General features: G+C 38.7%; 1 protein-coding gene across 12 annotated transcripts in view; it reads right to left on the reverse strand.

Moving 5' to 3' along the window:
- Window positions 1-7,454: 7,454 nt before the first annotated feature.
- poc1b (POC1 centriolar protein B) overlaps window positions 7,455-16,439 on the reverse strand; it is a 48,361-nt gene continuing 39,376 nt past the window's right edge. For 5 of the 12 annotated variants that reach the window (XM_020701522.2, XM_020701521.2, XM_020701525.2 and 2 more), the window contains 2 exons: window positions 9,297-9,596; window positions 7,455-8,172 (listed from right to left, as the gene is read on the reverse strand). In XM_020701522.2, the coding sequence (XP_020557181.1) occupies window positions 8,023-8,172; window positions 9,297-9,596 (450 nt within the window). In that variant the 3' untranslated portion in view covers window positions 7,455-8,022. Of the gene's footprint in view, window positions 8,173-9,296; window positions 9,597-10,173; window positions 10,267-16,439 lie in introns of those variants that run through there. The other 7 variants (XM_020701532.2, XM_020701531.2, XM_020701526.2 and 4 more) reach the window with 6 other exon arrangements.

Genomic DNA, 16,439 nt, shown 5'->3' on the forward strand with positions numbered 1-16,439 from the left:
AAGGAAGGGAAAAGGTTGAACCTGTAATCAGAGGCTTTGTGTACATGCATGTCCCTGTTTCCTGTGAGTGAAAGAGAGGAACAGGAAGGCTGAAAGAGAGAAAATCATCTCAGGGATCAAATAACAACAAGCAGATCAGGACAGAGAGGAGGGCTCTTTGAACATTCCCGTTACGGAAGTTTTTCTCCTGACCTTGCCCTCTTCCTTTTTTTTTCTGCACACTTTTCTTTTTTCCATCCACCACTCTGCGCTTTCCACCGGAGATAAGCTTTCAACACGCTAAGCTCTGTAAAAACAGCCCATGAGTGTTTGGCTAAAGCCAGTCAGCAAAGATGTCCCAGCATGCCATGCTGCATCAGGGTACTGCAGCTCAGAAAGGTCAAATGTGTTTCCTCTGGTCCTGTGCCTTAGATCTGCCTCCACTGTGGAGGCGTAATGCTGCACCTCTTATTACCATGTACAGAAATGAACGAAGCAACATACCACAGATGGAAAATGCAAAATAAAAAGATCACGTTCTTCTGTTTGCCATCATCCCTCCTTTGAGCTGAACCTGCTGCACTTAAGTTTTTTTTACTACATTTTGTTTCTTTTTTAAGCTTCCAATTGAAATAAACCAAATGTAGAACTCAGTCCTGATTTAGAAAGACTGACAGCAGAACATTTTATGTTATTACCTCTCTCTTGTGTGTATGACTGATGATGATTAAAAGAAAAGAAATTCATTCTCGAGAAAAGTTTAAAAACCTGTTTAGACACAGAGGATGCTTTCCTTGATAAGGTTCCTAAGCAACAAGTTACAATATTTTTTATCGTTTAAAACATTCAAGTGTTTAGTAACTGGTTTGACCTCAATAATAAGATGTAGAGTGATGACCCAGAACAGAGATTTCCCTCCGTCCTCCCAAGAAAACCAAAAAAAAGCAGTTGTCCTGACAGAAAGACCAGTTCAGGGATGTCTGGAAAAAAACTCAATTTCTGCAAGCAGAGTGTTGAGCATGAATGTGGAGTGACGCCTGTATCAGATTTGCTAATAGCAAATATATATTTTAAATTCTCCTATTTTTGATGGTGTGTGATGAACCCACACTTCCGGATGTACAGTACAGACCAAAAGTTTGGACACACTTTCACTCTCATTCAAATGGATGGGAAGGTGTGTCCAAACTTTTGGTCTGTACTATACTGTACTGTGGACTGTGGACACATATGGACATAAAAACAAATCACTCATGTCGTCCTCAGCATAAAGCATAAGGCAGGTGGTTACAATTTTTTTAGGGATTTTATGAGATTGAATTTCTTCAGAAGTAATTTTTTTTTTAAATACAACAAATAAAAAATGCCCTCTTATGAGTTGTTACATCTCATATGATAAACTATACAATCATTTGTATCTAATGTGCATCTAATTGTTAATATTCTGCAGTCATTTTCTCCTGAGTTATACAGCAAGAGACAGCTGCTCAAGTCTCTCTTGTCTCTGCAGTGAAACCTTTAAAACAGGTTTGACTGTTTACCTGTGCCTTTGGGCACCTGTGTGAACAGGTGCATCCTTGTATGTTTGAACAAGTCATTGTTAGGGCTACATCCTGACTCTACAGGGAGATCCACTGCAACTGGATACAGGCATGACTGCAGGGACCTTCCTGCTCCTCCATCCCTTCCCACTCTTCTGCTTTGTCCTTTTATCACTTCATTCTCTGAACTGGGGTCAAGGGGGATTTCCCAAACGATGCTCCTGTTTTTGAAAGACGGTGGGAAGAAGTGGAAAAGAGAGAAGCAAGAATAGAAAGACATGAGATGATCGTGACAGTTTAGCTTTGAGCTTTTGATAACATTCCCCTGCACATCTTGACTAGGAGAAACGCATCTGTGATATATTTTATTTTAAAAGGTCTTATTACATACTGACAGTATGTCGCTTAACTTTAAAAAGTTGTTTAAAAAAATACATAAATCTACACATTTAAGAAATGTTAGACGGATGTTCAGCTTTGCCTTTATTTTGAAGGGTTCCTTTTACGGCAAAGAGCAGCGGATAAATGATTTTTTTTTTTTTTGTTTTTTAAAAAGGTTGACTTTAAGTGCAACATACTAAAATGTCAGAATATGGCTTCCAAAAGAAAGAAAAAAGATCATCACAAACGCAGCTCAGCATTAAAGGGCTGTTGGCAAGTCTGCCTTTAAAAGCTGCTTCCTCAGGATCAACAGGGAGCTCGTCCTCCAGGAAGTCATTAAAAGGTTATTGGATCATGTTCAGAATGCTCTAAAGACAAAAGCTTTTATTGTAAGGCGAGGTTTGTGAGCACCGAAAGAGAAGGTAGAAACTTCTTGTTTTTAGGTTGGATTTTTGTTTGTATTTGTGCTCACAAATAAAATCCAGAACCAGAATTTAAGAGGTTTCAGGGGAAACTTTTCCAAACAGATTTGAATTCCTGATGTTTCCACTTACTGCAATTGTTTTTTATTGTTTAGGAGATAATAATGTTAATTCCATTAACAGACCAAACCCAAACTTCCAAAATCTATTTTTGCTTTACTTAAGCTTAAAAAGAAGTACCATATTTTCTGCACTATAGGACGCACCGTCAATGAATGGTGCATTTTTGAAAAAAAGCCGCATTAAACAAGACAAAAGAGTCAGCGATAAGTCCATCAGTGAGTCAGACTTTATTAACTGTGTTCACAGTAACTACAACTTGTTTGTAACACGCTACACGTTATAGTATTTGCAAAAACACCCAACCAAACATCTTGACAGAGCGCCATGTACCTTTCTAAATCGCTTCAACACACGTAAACACTCTAGAATATATTTCTATATAGTCACATATGAAATCATTATATAAGTCGCACTGTCATTCCTAGAAAAAAATGAAGGCCTTTAAACGTGCCGATAGTATGGAAATCACTGTGATTCCTTTTTTCCCCCAGGAGATTCTTCAGTCAGTTTAGGTCAGCGTTCAGGGTGAAAAGCCCACGCTCTTCTACAGAAAAGAGCCATTTAATGTAGATAGGACGTCCGGTCAGGATGTGCCTGGGGCACTTTCATTTGGAGGTTTTTTTTTAGGGGACCTGCATCTGAAACCAAACTCCCTGGAGAGATTAAGCATTGAACTTTGGATAGACCTGTAATCTGGATGCGCTAAACTGATTCTGGACTGACTGGATTAGGAAAGACTTGAATGCAAGTGTAATGGATTGAGAGTGTTGTCTCTGTGACAGTTGGAGACCTTCCTCTTGCAAGACGTAACAGTCAGTATTTGAACTTTCCTACATATCCAAATGCAACATTGCAGTCATACAAGGAAGAATGAACATATTAAAATAGGTGTCTATTCACACGTACATTTTGAAATACGTGCAGCCAGAGCTGAACTTTTTTCTTAGCCGCACGGACACAGGGAAAGGTTAAGGTGAGGAGTATTGTAGGATTAGGGTTAAACCACCAACTGACTCCTGAGTGCGGCTTGATCTATCTCCAGGAGATGGATCAAATGCAGAGAACACATTTCACACACCTAGGAGTAGGGCTATACAACCAATTGCAAATGTATCTTTATCGCGATAACAATCTGTGCAATGCGCAAAGTCGGTAAAAATTGCGATAAATGGTAACGTTAAATGTGCTAAAACAATCTTATGGCAGCTTGAAGTATTTAATGTATACATTTGACCAATTGGATGAACTCCTTTATATCACTGACCAATCGGATGCATTATGTTAGATGCTCTAACATAATAGAGCAAGGGTATAGACGAGGTCACTTGGAGTATAATTTAAGTTAAGTTGACTCTTATTTAATCTGTCGTAGTGACATGGAATAGATATTTTTGGTTGTTTTGCTATTTGTTCACGTATCGCAGGTTATAACGTCATCGCAATATTGATTACTAATTTTACAGATCGTGAGTCTTCTTCATATCGTGCAGCCCTACCTAGGAGCATGACGGCTATTGGGACTGTAACATAAAGTTTAACTTTAAATATGTGCGACCAACAACAAAATGCAACCTCATCTAAAATATGTGCAGGCAATGCAGCAGTGTGCATGTTTGGCTTCATGTATTACGTGTGGCCAACATGGATTTTCATCACTTTTTGTGCTGGTACAGTATCGGCAAAAAAAATTAAAAAGCAAAAAAAAACCTAATCAGAAAAATGAATGGTTAAATGAAATATTTCAAAGCTTAGGTATAAATAGATCTAAACATCTTCTGGGGTCCATTAGATGGGAAGTTCACTTGAATGTGAAATTGGACTCAGATGCTTTCACTTAATGGTAATCAGCTGTAACTAGGGCACTGGATTCTGAAAGGACAAAGAGGCCAGTCTAAGCTTGTTCCACAACTCCACAGGAACGTGTAATTCCACACACAGTGTTTCTAATGAGCCGCAGTTTGTCAGGCAAAAGAATTCATGCAAAATTCATCTGTTTCAGTTTGGACACTTTGAGGACTCTTGTTTTCACAACACAGCACAAGAGTTTGGAGGGTTACCAACAACTGAACCGGATCTGAAAGCAATCGGATCAAATAGAAGTAATCAATTTATTCACATTCAGGAAGTGTAATTCATATGTGACATAACCGTAAATCAGGGCTACTTTAAGACTATGCCCCTATAGAGCCTTCTATCATTTTTTTAAAATAGCACTTTTATAAAGGAAATAAATTGTTTATAGCTCATATAGTTACTTATTACTCCATCCATCCATCCATCCATCCATCCATCCGTCCATCCATCCATCCAATCCTCCATCCATCTATCCATCCATCCAATCCTCCATCCATCCATCCATCCATCCAATCCTCCATCCATCCATCCATCCATCCAATCCTCCATCCATCCATCCATCCATCCATCCAATCCTCCATCCATCCATCCATCCATCCATCCAATCCTCCATCCATCCATCCATCCATCCATCCATCTTTTTGATTGCTAGAAATAAAGCAATTTCCATCTGATTGTTTGCAGCTAGAAATAACAGTGAAAGAAGTTGCAACATTGAAAAAAGGTAACGGGGTCACTGCATCGATCTGCAATTCTTGTACTTTAAAGTAAGAAACACTTAAAATGAGCTTCTTTAGAGTAATCATCCCTCTAATGGGTAACTTAGAATAATAGTATAATAAATCATTGGATAAACCTCTTTTACTATTCTTCCCACCAACAATAAATCTAACACTCATTCAATAAGGCAGCACTTTTAATTCTTGTTTTATCACCTTTAAAAAATATAGAATTCATCTCTGTTTTCAGTCACTTTTTCTGTTCTACTGTGTTTTGTCCCGTGTCCTAATAATTTGTTGTATGGCCTCATATGATGACAATAAAGTTTCTCATCATTAACACAGCGGCCTAAAAGTAGGTTTTCAATTTTAATTTCTTTCATAAATTAGTCTATTTAATGAATCAATACAACATTTCTTGTAATTGTTCTTGTCTGGATGTTTAGTCACGTGCTGTGGGTTTTTGGCTAGTCAGCGCCCGTAGAGAGTTGCAGAGAGGAACGGTCACATCTTCAGGGAAGCTGTCTTGCACTTCCTCCAGCTCCTCTGGGGGGACCCCGAGGCGTTCCCAGGCCAGCCGACAGACATAGTCTCTCCAGTGTGTCCTGGGTCTTCCCCTTAATAACTACTTTTCATCTATTAAACTTTAAACAGGCTTGGTCTGTGTGTGATTTATGAATACATTACAATATTAATAGTCATATATAATCTTTGTCAACACATATTTAAATGAGTTTTCCTCATCTGAGCTGCAATCTGACTCAAAACTATGGCTGGATTGCTCGCCATTTTTTTTGCACCAGTAATGTACGATTGGGGGTGTGAGGGGACTTAAGTTAGCAGGAGAGCATGTAAACAGAGAGCTCTCAGCAACAGGGAGGGGAAGAGGCGCGGGGTTTCTCTGTGGCAACAGTCAGAGATGAATTTGTTTGAACTCTTGCCACTCTGCTGAAACTATGTCCTTGAAAACGATACAGATTTTTTAAAAATTTTGGGTAAAAATAGCATCTTCATAATGAAAGGACCACTAGGAACGCCTCCACAATACATAGATCAAAAGATGATCAGAGTAGAGCTTTAAAAGTAAAACAAGAAATATGAAACGCATTACAATTCTGAAACATTTAACATTGTGGGGGAAGGGATTATTATGAATCACAATAAGAAGGTATTTGTAATGTATTACACCTTGAAGGTAACTTGTAGTGTCTCCTCTCTCTTTCCCCTGGCTGTATTCAGTGATAACAGGCCAAACCACCTTTATGTAACCGGGGACGACTAAATGGACCAGCAGGAGGAAAACCAGCAAACCCAGAGAGGAAATGAAGGATGTGGTGTGGAGAGCAAACAGAGGAGAGCTCTCCCTTTGTGTGGCTTCTTTTTTACAGCTTCCTCCCATCTCAGCCACATAGCGTACCACATCTCATCTGCTGAAAAACACACAGTCTTAAAACAGGGTGAGAGCACGCCAGAACATTTTAAAGTGGCAAAAGCAATATGACGCAGTCATAAACTTTGCCAGAGAACCAGAGCCAGTTTACAGCAAAATGAAGGAAATCTACTGTAAACCACTACATCAAAATTAGTCACGGATCAATGTTTGTCCCTGATAGGTTTAACCACAGATGCTGGAAAGTTAGGATACCAATAAAAAAATGCATTTTACACAAATTATGACAAAGTTTGGGCAACGTTTTCACTCTACATTCATTAGACACTAAATCAAAACAGACAGAATAACATGTGACCCGAGTTAAACTGAACATATCACAGAAATATGCAGATATGTCGTAAAATTTGGAGAAAAGAAAATGGAGAAAAAATTAAGGAAATTTATGGCCTTTCTCTTTCTGGCAAATTTATGTTTACACAAAGTACGAGCAGCCTGCAAAACAGGCCTCCTAGAAATAAGTCAAACGTTTATAAAATAAAAATGAAAAAGTCTTTAAATGAGCTAGAAAAATCTGCCAAATTGGTTAATAAAATGGTCTTACCCATTAAGAAAAAAAAAACTAGTCACTAAGACGTGTTTTTCTTAACTAAAATTAGTTTGCTACTGAAAAACCTTCTCTATAAAATCTTTTTTGCAAGATAGAAAAAAAAGACTTTTTTTTTAACAAGATTCTTGTTACTTTTTTTAAGAGTCAGTATTTGACTAGCATGTTACAAGACTTCAGTTCCAAAGCCAGCATTGCTGATGCCATGGGTTTCATAGATGCACTAATTTTAGGCAACTTTCATTTTTTGGCAGCGCCTATAGATGCTTAAAGTTCTATAAAGCTTGTGCAGGAACAACTGGTCCCCACCAAGCAACTTCTAGTTCAGGGAAAGACAGTGCAACCCCCCATTCTGCAGCCATGTACCTGAATTTATCCTACTGATCATAACAAAACAAAAAAACAAAAAAATAAAGAAAGATGCCATGATGAACAAGCCACAGTCTAGCTGTTTTAATACCTGAGCTCAGCTTCAGAAGCTCCCATCTTATTGTTCTCAAATTCATAAAGTGCTTCAACTCTTTCAGATCATAGATTGTGAATAAACAATTACCTGATGTCACTAAAAAGGTCATTTTAAATCTTAGAAATACAGACTATATCCTCTGAATTTGTGCATCGTTTATTAACATAAAGTATAATGTAGTGCATTTCAGGCAATTTGTGCAGCTTGGTGTGGCTAATAAAGAAAGGCGCTTTAAAAGACTGAAAGAGACATTGTTAATAGTAAGGAAGCAGATACACAAAAAAACAACAGCTACCTGTCTGTACAGCTGGATGTAATTTAGTGATGACCAGAGATAAGACTAAAAACATGTTGGTAATAAATATGCACACACGCAGGCGCACAATAACACTAAGCAGAGCAGACATCCTGGTTAACCCACTGACCCTGGCTAAAGACCACCCATGACCTCATCTAGACTGACACACAAACTACATGGCTTGACTGTTCACCCAACTGTGCTTCACTTTTGACATGAACTTTACGCAGGCGTGGTCGTCCTTAAGTGAAAGGGTCGGGTGGTGTATCGCTTTCACTCCTCTGTTGTTCTCTGGAGGCTCGCAGATTCTGGAGGATCTGAGACTGATGGAGGAGACACTCCTTCATCCTGTCCTCAGTCAGGGTGAGACGCTCCTCCAGTACAGAAACGGTCTGTGCACAGAGAAGCAAACTCATCATAGTCATGTCATGGTTTAGGTTTCTTTGCCTTAGTTTTTTGCTTCCATTATGTTACCGTCATGATTTGAGTTCTGCTTCCTGTTTTATTTTGAAAGGTTTCCTGTTTTGTCATGCTTTTGAGTTTTACTACCCTGGTCCCAGTGCATAGAACACAAGGTGCTTGACACATAAGATATTTAAGGTCATAGGTTAAAACAATACAAAGTCATAAAAACACAATAGACTAAAAGCAAAACAATCAAAAAATAAACATTAAAAGGACGGAAACTCTGTGGTTAGTTGAGAATGGGCCATTTACATACATCTTCCGAGTAACACTTTATATTAAGATTCCTAAACGAGCTTTGTTAACGCATTAACAAGCATTATAATAGAATTTTTAGGGTGTTAGTAAGACATTTATTAGTACAATAGGTCTATTAAGGTTGTTTATAAATCTTATTAAGCTTATTAGCCCTGACAAATTTGTTAGGCATCTATAATGCCAATAAATGTATCATTAGCATCTTAAAAACATCCTAATAATAATGCTAGTAAATGTGTTAACTAAGTAATTTAATAAACCTTATTAGACTTATTGTACTAATAAATGTCTTACTAACACCCTAAAAATTCTATTACAATGCTTGTTAATGCGTTAACAAAGCTTGTTAAGGAATCTTATTATAAAGTGTTACCATCTTCCGAAACTATGTTACTGATAATGTGACTGTATGCTTTGAGTTGTATTTCTGAACTGACCAGCCACTCCAGTCTAATGTCAACAATAAGAACATAGCTATAGTTAAAGCTATTATCAATTTCATTTTAATGACGCCAATAGCATAAATGAATGACAAACAGTTGTAGTGAAGTATTTGGCTTCATTTTATTGTGATAGGAGATTACTTCACTGTAATCTAATAGCAATGATAACAAATAAGCTCTATATGTTATGCTGAATTGCTGGTTTATAACATCAAAACTCTTTTTTTCAATAAGGTGCATATCTTTTATACACATGATTTTACCAGGATCAATCCTCCTGACAGTTTAAACCGTCATTGAAATCTGAAATGGGGAATACTGTCACTCTATTGTTTTCTGTGATAACTGACCTGTGTGAGAATATCCAACTGTCGAACAATGTGCTGCAAGGTAGAGTCCAGACTCGATGCATGACTGGAGAAAACTTCCAGAGGGTGTGTCAGAACTGTCTCCTCTTCCTCCCTCCTTCCTTTTCCTGTACTGAAAGCCCCCGTCTGGTTCCCAGCAGCTGAACTGACCCAACTTCCACTTTTGTCGCCTTTTTGTGTCTCCACTCTGGAAGTGTCGACATGACGAGCCTGGAAATCACTTGACTGATAAGTGCTTGAGGAGGTGTGTGGAGGCTTCCAGCGTGTAAGACTGTTCATTACCTGGAAATGACAGCAGAAAACAGAGAATATTAAATACAGAAAATACTTCTTTTAAGCAGACCGTCTTACTTAGGTATGCTCTTGTTTTACCCCTGATAAATGCTTCATACTCCATAAGAAACCTATGTAAGAAACCTACTATGTAGTGAAAGTAACATTTATTATTATTATCAGGAAATGCTACTGGGGAAAAAAAGAAAAAGATTAGAGAATTGGCTCAAAATACAGCAAGAAACCGCTTTTCTGAAAGATGTTAAATTAGTCTGTAAGGATATCCTTGAGCTTCTCAGCACAGCTCTTTAAGACAGAGTGAGCTTTATGTTGGCTGGAGACAGACACGACTCAAAGGAAGAACTACTTTCTGTGCTAGTGTCTTATTCAGTGCCTCAAAGCGCCAAAAGAAAACAATGAGTTAGTTTAGTCGTGAAATATCATTTTTTAGGTTTGTTGAACAGTCTTGTAGTTACAAAAAGTTACAAAAGGTCCTGATATGTTCTTGCTGTTTAGATACATTTCTGAACAGATTCCACAGAACAGGTTGGCTTTGACCGTTTCTAGGTCTAGAGTTGCACTACACCTGAAGGATTTGTTCCAAGGAGCTTCCAGACCTCATGTTGTTGGTGATGGTTTTGGTGCAAATCACATTTTGGGATGTATGTAATGACTGTTTCTGAAAAAAGTAACAGCAGCCTGTCAGAAAATGTCCCAGTTGTTCATATTAGTATTAGTATATCAGGAAAGGGTCTGCTACATTAAACTCATTGTCATTGTCTCGGCAGAATTTATCCACGATGTAAATGGGGGAAAAAAGGACGGATAAGAAAGTCAGGCAGTAGTTTGTATATATATCCCAAGAAACGATATTTTGCAACTACTAATTTTCTGCACTGCCTCACCTGAAAAGAATTTGCGTCCCACATGCTTTTTATGTCTTTTAGTCATCTCTCTAAATGAAAAAAGGGTTTACATTGGAAAAAAAAACAGCATAGATTTTCTATGTCTCCATCATCCATGCATGTGGCTCCTGTTCTCTATACTTCTTCTAGCAGATGGTTTGGGGGTGGAATCTGTCACTGCAGATCCTTCGTTACAGGACTAAAGCCAGTTTTACCTTTGTGCAACCCACATGTCAGGTTTAGCATATACTGCGCGATTACAAATTTTGAGGCAATAAAAACGTGTTAGGTACATAATCTTGTTTTGATATTGAGGCCTGATGTCACGCGACCCTGCGGTTATAAGCTAATCCCTGTGGGACCCATTGCGAAAGATGAGGAAACACATTGTTATTTCTTTCATTGATTCAATAGAGCCCCTTTTGTATTTTTTTGAGTCTGTATGTGAAACAATAGTAGTGTGTGATGGGAAAGGTGCAAGTGGGCTAAGAGACTACAAGAAACAGAAGGGCAAAATGAACGAGGACTTAATCTGAGAAATGGAAGTTGAAGAAAGACAAGGGGGGAGTCACACATTCCTGCCTTAATGCGTGGAGCAATCGATTCTAGCTCACTTCCTGCAGACAACCCAAACTTCAAAGAGTGAAGATGAAGGAAGGAGTGCAAGACAGATGGAAAGAGTTGAAGTCTGTGTGTGTAAAAAAGAGGAGGTGGCTGGCGGAGCACACAATTATGTCCTGGGCCGAGGTGAACAAAGCTGTTAGTGTGTGGTTGGAAAACTGCCTCTGCTATCTGTGTCGGTTTCTTCCTCTTTTCCTTTCGGAGCCTTTCATGGCCGTCCTACCCCATTCCTCACCTCCTCTACCACATCTGGCCAACATCTGTTCTGCTCATTTACACGCAACAGATCCAGACCTCCAACCCTCTGTGTGCCCTCCCACTGCCAGGAAGTTTGGCTGTAATCAAACATTTAATAGGCAAGGCTCCCCAGCTGGCCAGCATGTCAATCAGTATGTGCCAACATGTAGACACACCGGAACACTTACAATAATGCAGACAAATAATAGCATTAAAGAAAATACCTTCTTAACCGTATTAAAATATCACATGCAAGATTAAACATTTCCAAAAAATGAATAAATCGTGAATACCCGGTAGATGCACAACTAACAGAATCATGATCCAAGCTCAGACTATATAAAAAGGTATTCCCCTAAACCAATAGAGCTAAAGCCTGACTTTTGAACAAAGCACACCTAGTTAGGACATTTAAGGAGACAAAATAATAGCTGCAAGGCTTTGTGAAAGCTAGTGGGTTTGCTGCAATAGTGGTCATTTGTTGCAGGAATGTGGGGACATTGTTCTGCTTGCTCTTGAAACAGTTTGTGGTTTAGGGGTTTGGTGGTGCAGGGCACAACACAGACTACACACTGAAAAAAAAGTGAACTGGCTGTAACAGTCTGCTACCAAAGCTTTAAAGTGTGGATGCCATGCTTTGAACAACTTTGTCAAATAAAAAAGCCCTTTAAACGCTGATTCTATTGATACCAATAGTTCGCGTCGAAAAAAATCCGAAGCATATGAATAATAGACATCTTTCGAAGGAATCAGAGATTTGGATCTGCCGCTAGAGCGCAGGCTGGAAGTGAACCCGATATGACCTGTGACGTCATGAAAGGCGTTGATTTTCGCAGTTCCGCTTCGGACAGCATGTAAACAAAACAGGTAGTCTTCGTTTCTCTCGTGTTTAAATCTGTTAATCATCAACATGCCAAGTCGTTGTGTGGCAGCTGGATGTAGCAATACATCTACTGAAAGTGTATCTGTGTATAAAATTCCCAAACAAGAAACGCTGCTGAAAAGGGGAAAGTTCAAGAAGGTGGACGGCGAAGGATTTTTCCCTCCAGATCTGCAGGAGAGAAGTCTGCGTTTTCGAAGGGACAAAAACCGGGACACAAATGAAGAATTTTGAACGGAGAGTTGGGAGGAGGATCTTGGCTTCTGAGTCGAGGAAAGGCGGGTGAGCTGGAAGCGAGCGAGCCGTTTTCTGGGTCGGAGAGGACGGCGCTGGAGTCGGGAGCGGAGGCTGCTAAGCTAGTGTGCATCACGATGGATCACATTGAGGCGAAGTAGTCGTGTTTTCTGTTGTCCTTGGATCCAACTGGAGTATTTCAACGCACTCAATGTTTTGCAAGAGAAGCAACAGGCCTGCAACGTTTTTTTTCTTTTGCTTTTGAGGTGCCGGTACCGTGAGTAAACTGAACTTTGTGTGTGTGTGTGTGAGCGCGTGCGCACGAGAAAAGGTTTCAAACGGGTTCAAACGGGTAAAACTGTTAATGTTCCACAGTTGTTAATGGTATACAGTGACTTTGTTAACTAAAGAGTAGTACCATCTGGGAAACTTTTATTTTGTGACATTTATTTTGTAAATTGGGTTGAAAACCAGTGTTTACCTTTGTTTAGATTAGGCCAAAAGGGGACATTTTGAGTATATTTTAGGGTAAGTGGAGTAATTTAATTTTATACATTTTTTAGACTTACTGGAGTCTAGCCGAATCTTCATGCTGGCTATCGTCATGATCGGCATGATCACTAGACCTACTACTTTCTGCTATATCCTCCTCACTTTCGCAAAAGGGTTCGAATCGATACGGTTGCAAAAGTGACTCATCATCATGATAATCTCCGCAACTTTCCTCTTCATCTTTCTGTTCATCTGATGATAAATCGCTAATAGAGACGGTAGCATCACTCTGTGCTTCGCTATCGGTGCTAGCCATGTTATCTTCCTTGTCTTCCTTTCGTTACGTCACAAACAGGGCGGCGCGAATTCGGCGGAATGCGTGAAGCCGGCGGCCGTCCTCGTTGTTTATATTGCGTTTTTCGCTATTTATTCTTTTTCGAAAAATATTAAAAACAATCGCAACATGAAATAGAAACTATTTACTATATTTTGGCTTATTAAAATAGGCCATGTCACCCACACTTTAATATCCCCAAAAAGTCAGGAATCCCCTGATATACACTCACTGGTGTTAGTCACACTTGCGCCACTTCTCGTTATCGCAAATGTCCAATCAGCCAATCTCATGGCAGCAACTCAGTCCATTTAGGAATGTAGACATGGTAGTAATAGTAATAAACGAGACTACAGGCACTTTGTCATCTTTCCGTTAGCCGTGAGCCTGACACCCATGAAGAACACGGGGCAGGAGGCTCCGCCTTTGTTTATACAGACACGTAACGTTGCGCTGCACAAACAAAACATGTAGTGATATTCATGGAAATCTAACAGTGCACGTTCATGTTTGGTGTTACTTAGTGAAGGAGAACAGTAATAAAAGGTTTCCCACATAAACCCCTTGAAGTCTGAACACAGGACTAGCAAAGTAAATTATCAGCAAAGATGAATGTTTTTTAATGTGTTTATTATAGTATCATCACACACCGTATGCAGAACTTTCCATAAAAAAATAAAATAAATAAAAATACTTCAAAAAAAAAGTGTGGTGATGCTGTTATCCCATCCCTGTTGTCCCATGATGCTTATATTACATGATGCTTGACATATATTCTGCATTATTATAATGGTCTGTGGGAACAACTGTCACAATAAATCCATATTTGGATTAAAGACTCCTGGCTTTTGTCTGCTGAATGCAAAATTTTTTTTATTTATTGAAGTCAGTCTAGCTCTTCTTTGCGAAATGAAACTTCACAAATATGCTTTTTGTCAACTTTGCTAACTTGGAGGTTCCAGTACAGCGGTTGGTGCAGCCGCCTAAAGAAAGTCGTGGATGGATTTTCAACACATGACAGAGCCACTTGACATGAATCAGAAATAACTCGGATGGTAGAGAATCCATCAGTTTTCTAAAAAAAAAAATTGCTTCAGAATCAGATTTTGAATTAAACTGAAAAAATGTAGGTTGTGTTCTTTTTTTTCTCTGCAGCTGTCCCAAGGACCAGTATTGGTGACCCATATCATTAAACAGACGTCCTCTCCATCCAGATTACTTATTTATAATTGTGCATAATAAACAAACAAAGGCATTTACAGGACTTACACTTAAACTAACCAACTCCCCTTTTCCATTGTTGTCACTGCATTAGGCTGTAAAAGGCAACCAAACACAAGCAACAAGATAAAAACTGTCCTGATATCAGAGGTACTGCTTTACACTGACTATAGGAAATTACTATATAGGGAGTGTAACTCCAATCAAGGAAATGTCATTCTTTCTATTCAGAATTGTTTTTAAATGCATTTTATTTTGCGATTATGCTAAATCATTGATCTGTGCCTTCTCACATTCTGCAGCAATTCAAACTCCATGAGTCCAGGACATAAGGTGAAAGGTGGTTTCAATAAATGCTAATCAGTGATTATCTGTTGATGAAATTAACTAAGGCACTTGAATTAATTTTAAGGCAATTTTTGACAATCTTAATATTTAATAGTTTCATTGTGTATGAACTATACACAAAAGAGATAATATGTTTATTTGTGATTATGAGTAAGAATTGGATTTAGTAGTGTATGTAGAAGTATGGGTATTTTCCAATCAATTTTATGGCCAACTTTGTTTGATATATCTTTGTATAGATACACATTTCTGTTGTTTGTCTTGCTTTGTGTAGTTTTTTTTTTTGGCTTTGATTTCTTCTAATTATTAAACCATTTCCAAATCCAGAATAATAGGTTTGTAACGAGTACTCGGATATTCGTGAGCCTTTCCCGAAAATATGAGAGCAAATATTTGTGATGTCGGAGATCGCTGATTCATGATGTTTATAAATCTAATGGAGTGTAGTGAAAATACACTTCAGGCTATGTAAATATCGCTCGAAAATAGAGAATAATATTAGATTTTGAATACCTAAACCTAAAGTCCATCCATACTTAAACTAAGCTAAACCGCATGTACTACTGTGACTGGAAGTAAATAAACCTTCAAATGGTAAATGGTCCATACTTGTGTAGCCCTTTTCTACCTTCCTCACAGGCACAAAGTGCTTTATAGTCACATTCCCACTCACACATTCACACGCTGATGGAGGCTCCGCTGCCAAACATTGAAGCCAAACCTTCTTCAGAGACAAAGTGGGGTTCAGTGTCTTGCCCAAGGACATTTCAATATATGAGAGGGCAAGGCAGGAATCGAACCTGCAATCGATTGGCGAGGTTCAATCTCTGCCCCCCTTCCTTCAGAAATTCGTGCAGCATCTTCCTCAGATGCAAAAGTCTCAAACAAGCGTCTTGAGTTGTCTGAGCTTTCGTGATGAACCGGAGGAGTCACATGACAGATTAAAAAAAACTGCAAATACTTCAAACCGCGAAGAATGAATCGGGATGAAGCGGGGAAACCTTGTATTTCAGATGTCTTTAATTTCTTTTATCTAAAACATGATGATAAAACTGGTGATCAATATATAAATCAGAATCAACAGATCCTAAAAAAAAAAAACTCCATTTTGTGTGATCTTGTAAAGTAGATCACAGATTTTTGAAACAAAAACATCAAACCTTGAAGTATCAGCCTTAGTTTTACAATCTCCTCTGTCAGGAAAACTCAGAGACTGTGACCCTTTCATAAAACGCAGTTTGATCTCATGTGAAGGGTCTTTCTGATGAAGTACTTTCCCCCGCTGCCTCTGTGGAGTCCCTCTGGGCACAAACACATCTTTAAATAAATGGAGCCCTGAAGTTCTTCAATGAATTTCCGTCTTAATTGGAACTGCAAATATTACGTGCCCACTGAACCGTATAACTGGTCCTGGTACCCCAACAGAAGTGTTCAGAAAATGTGACCAATAAATAAGTGTCAATAAAAATGTTATCTGGTCTTTTACTTTGAATGCTTACTCCATTGAAGAGCCATTTTGCCATAATCCATAGATGGTTAGTCATTGTAAAGCTCCATTTGTTTGCCTTCTTTATGTGCAG

Source organism: Oryzias latipes, chromosome 6 (assembly GCF_002234675.1).
Source record: "Oryzias latipes chromosome 6, ASM223467v1".
NCBI classification, from domain to species: Eukaryota; Metazoa; Chordata; class Actinopteri; order Beloniformes; family Adrianichthyidae; genus Oryzias; species Oryzias latipes.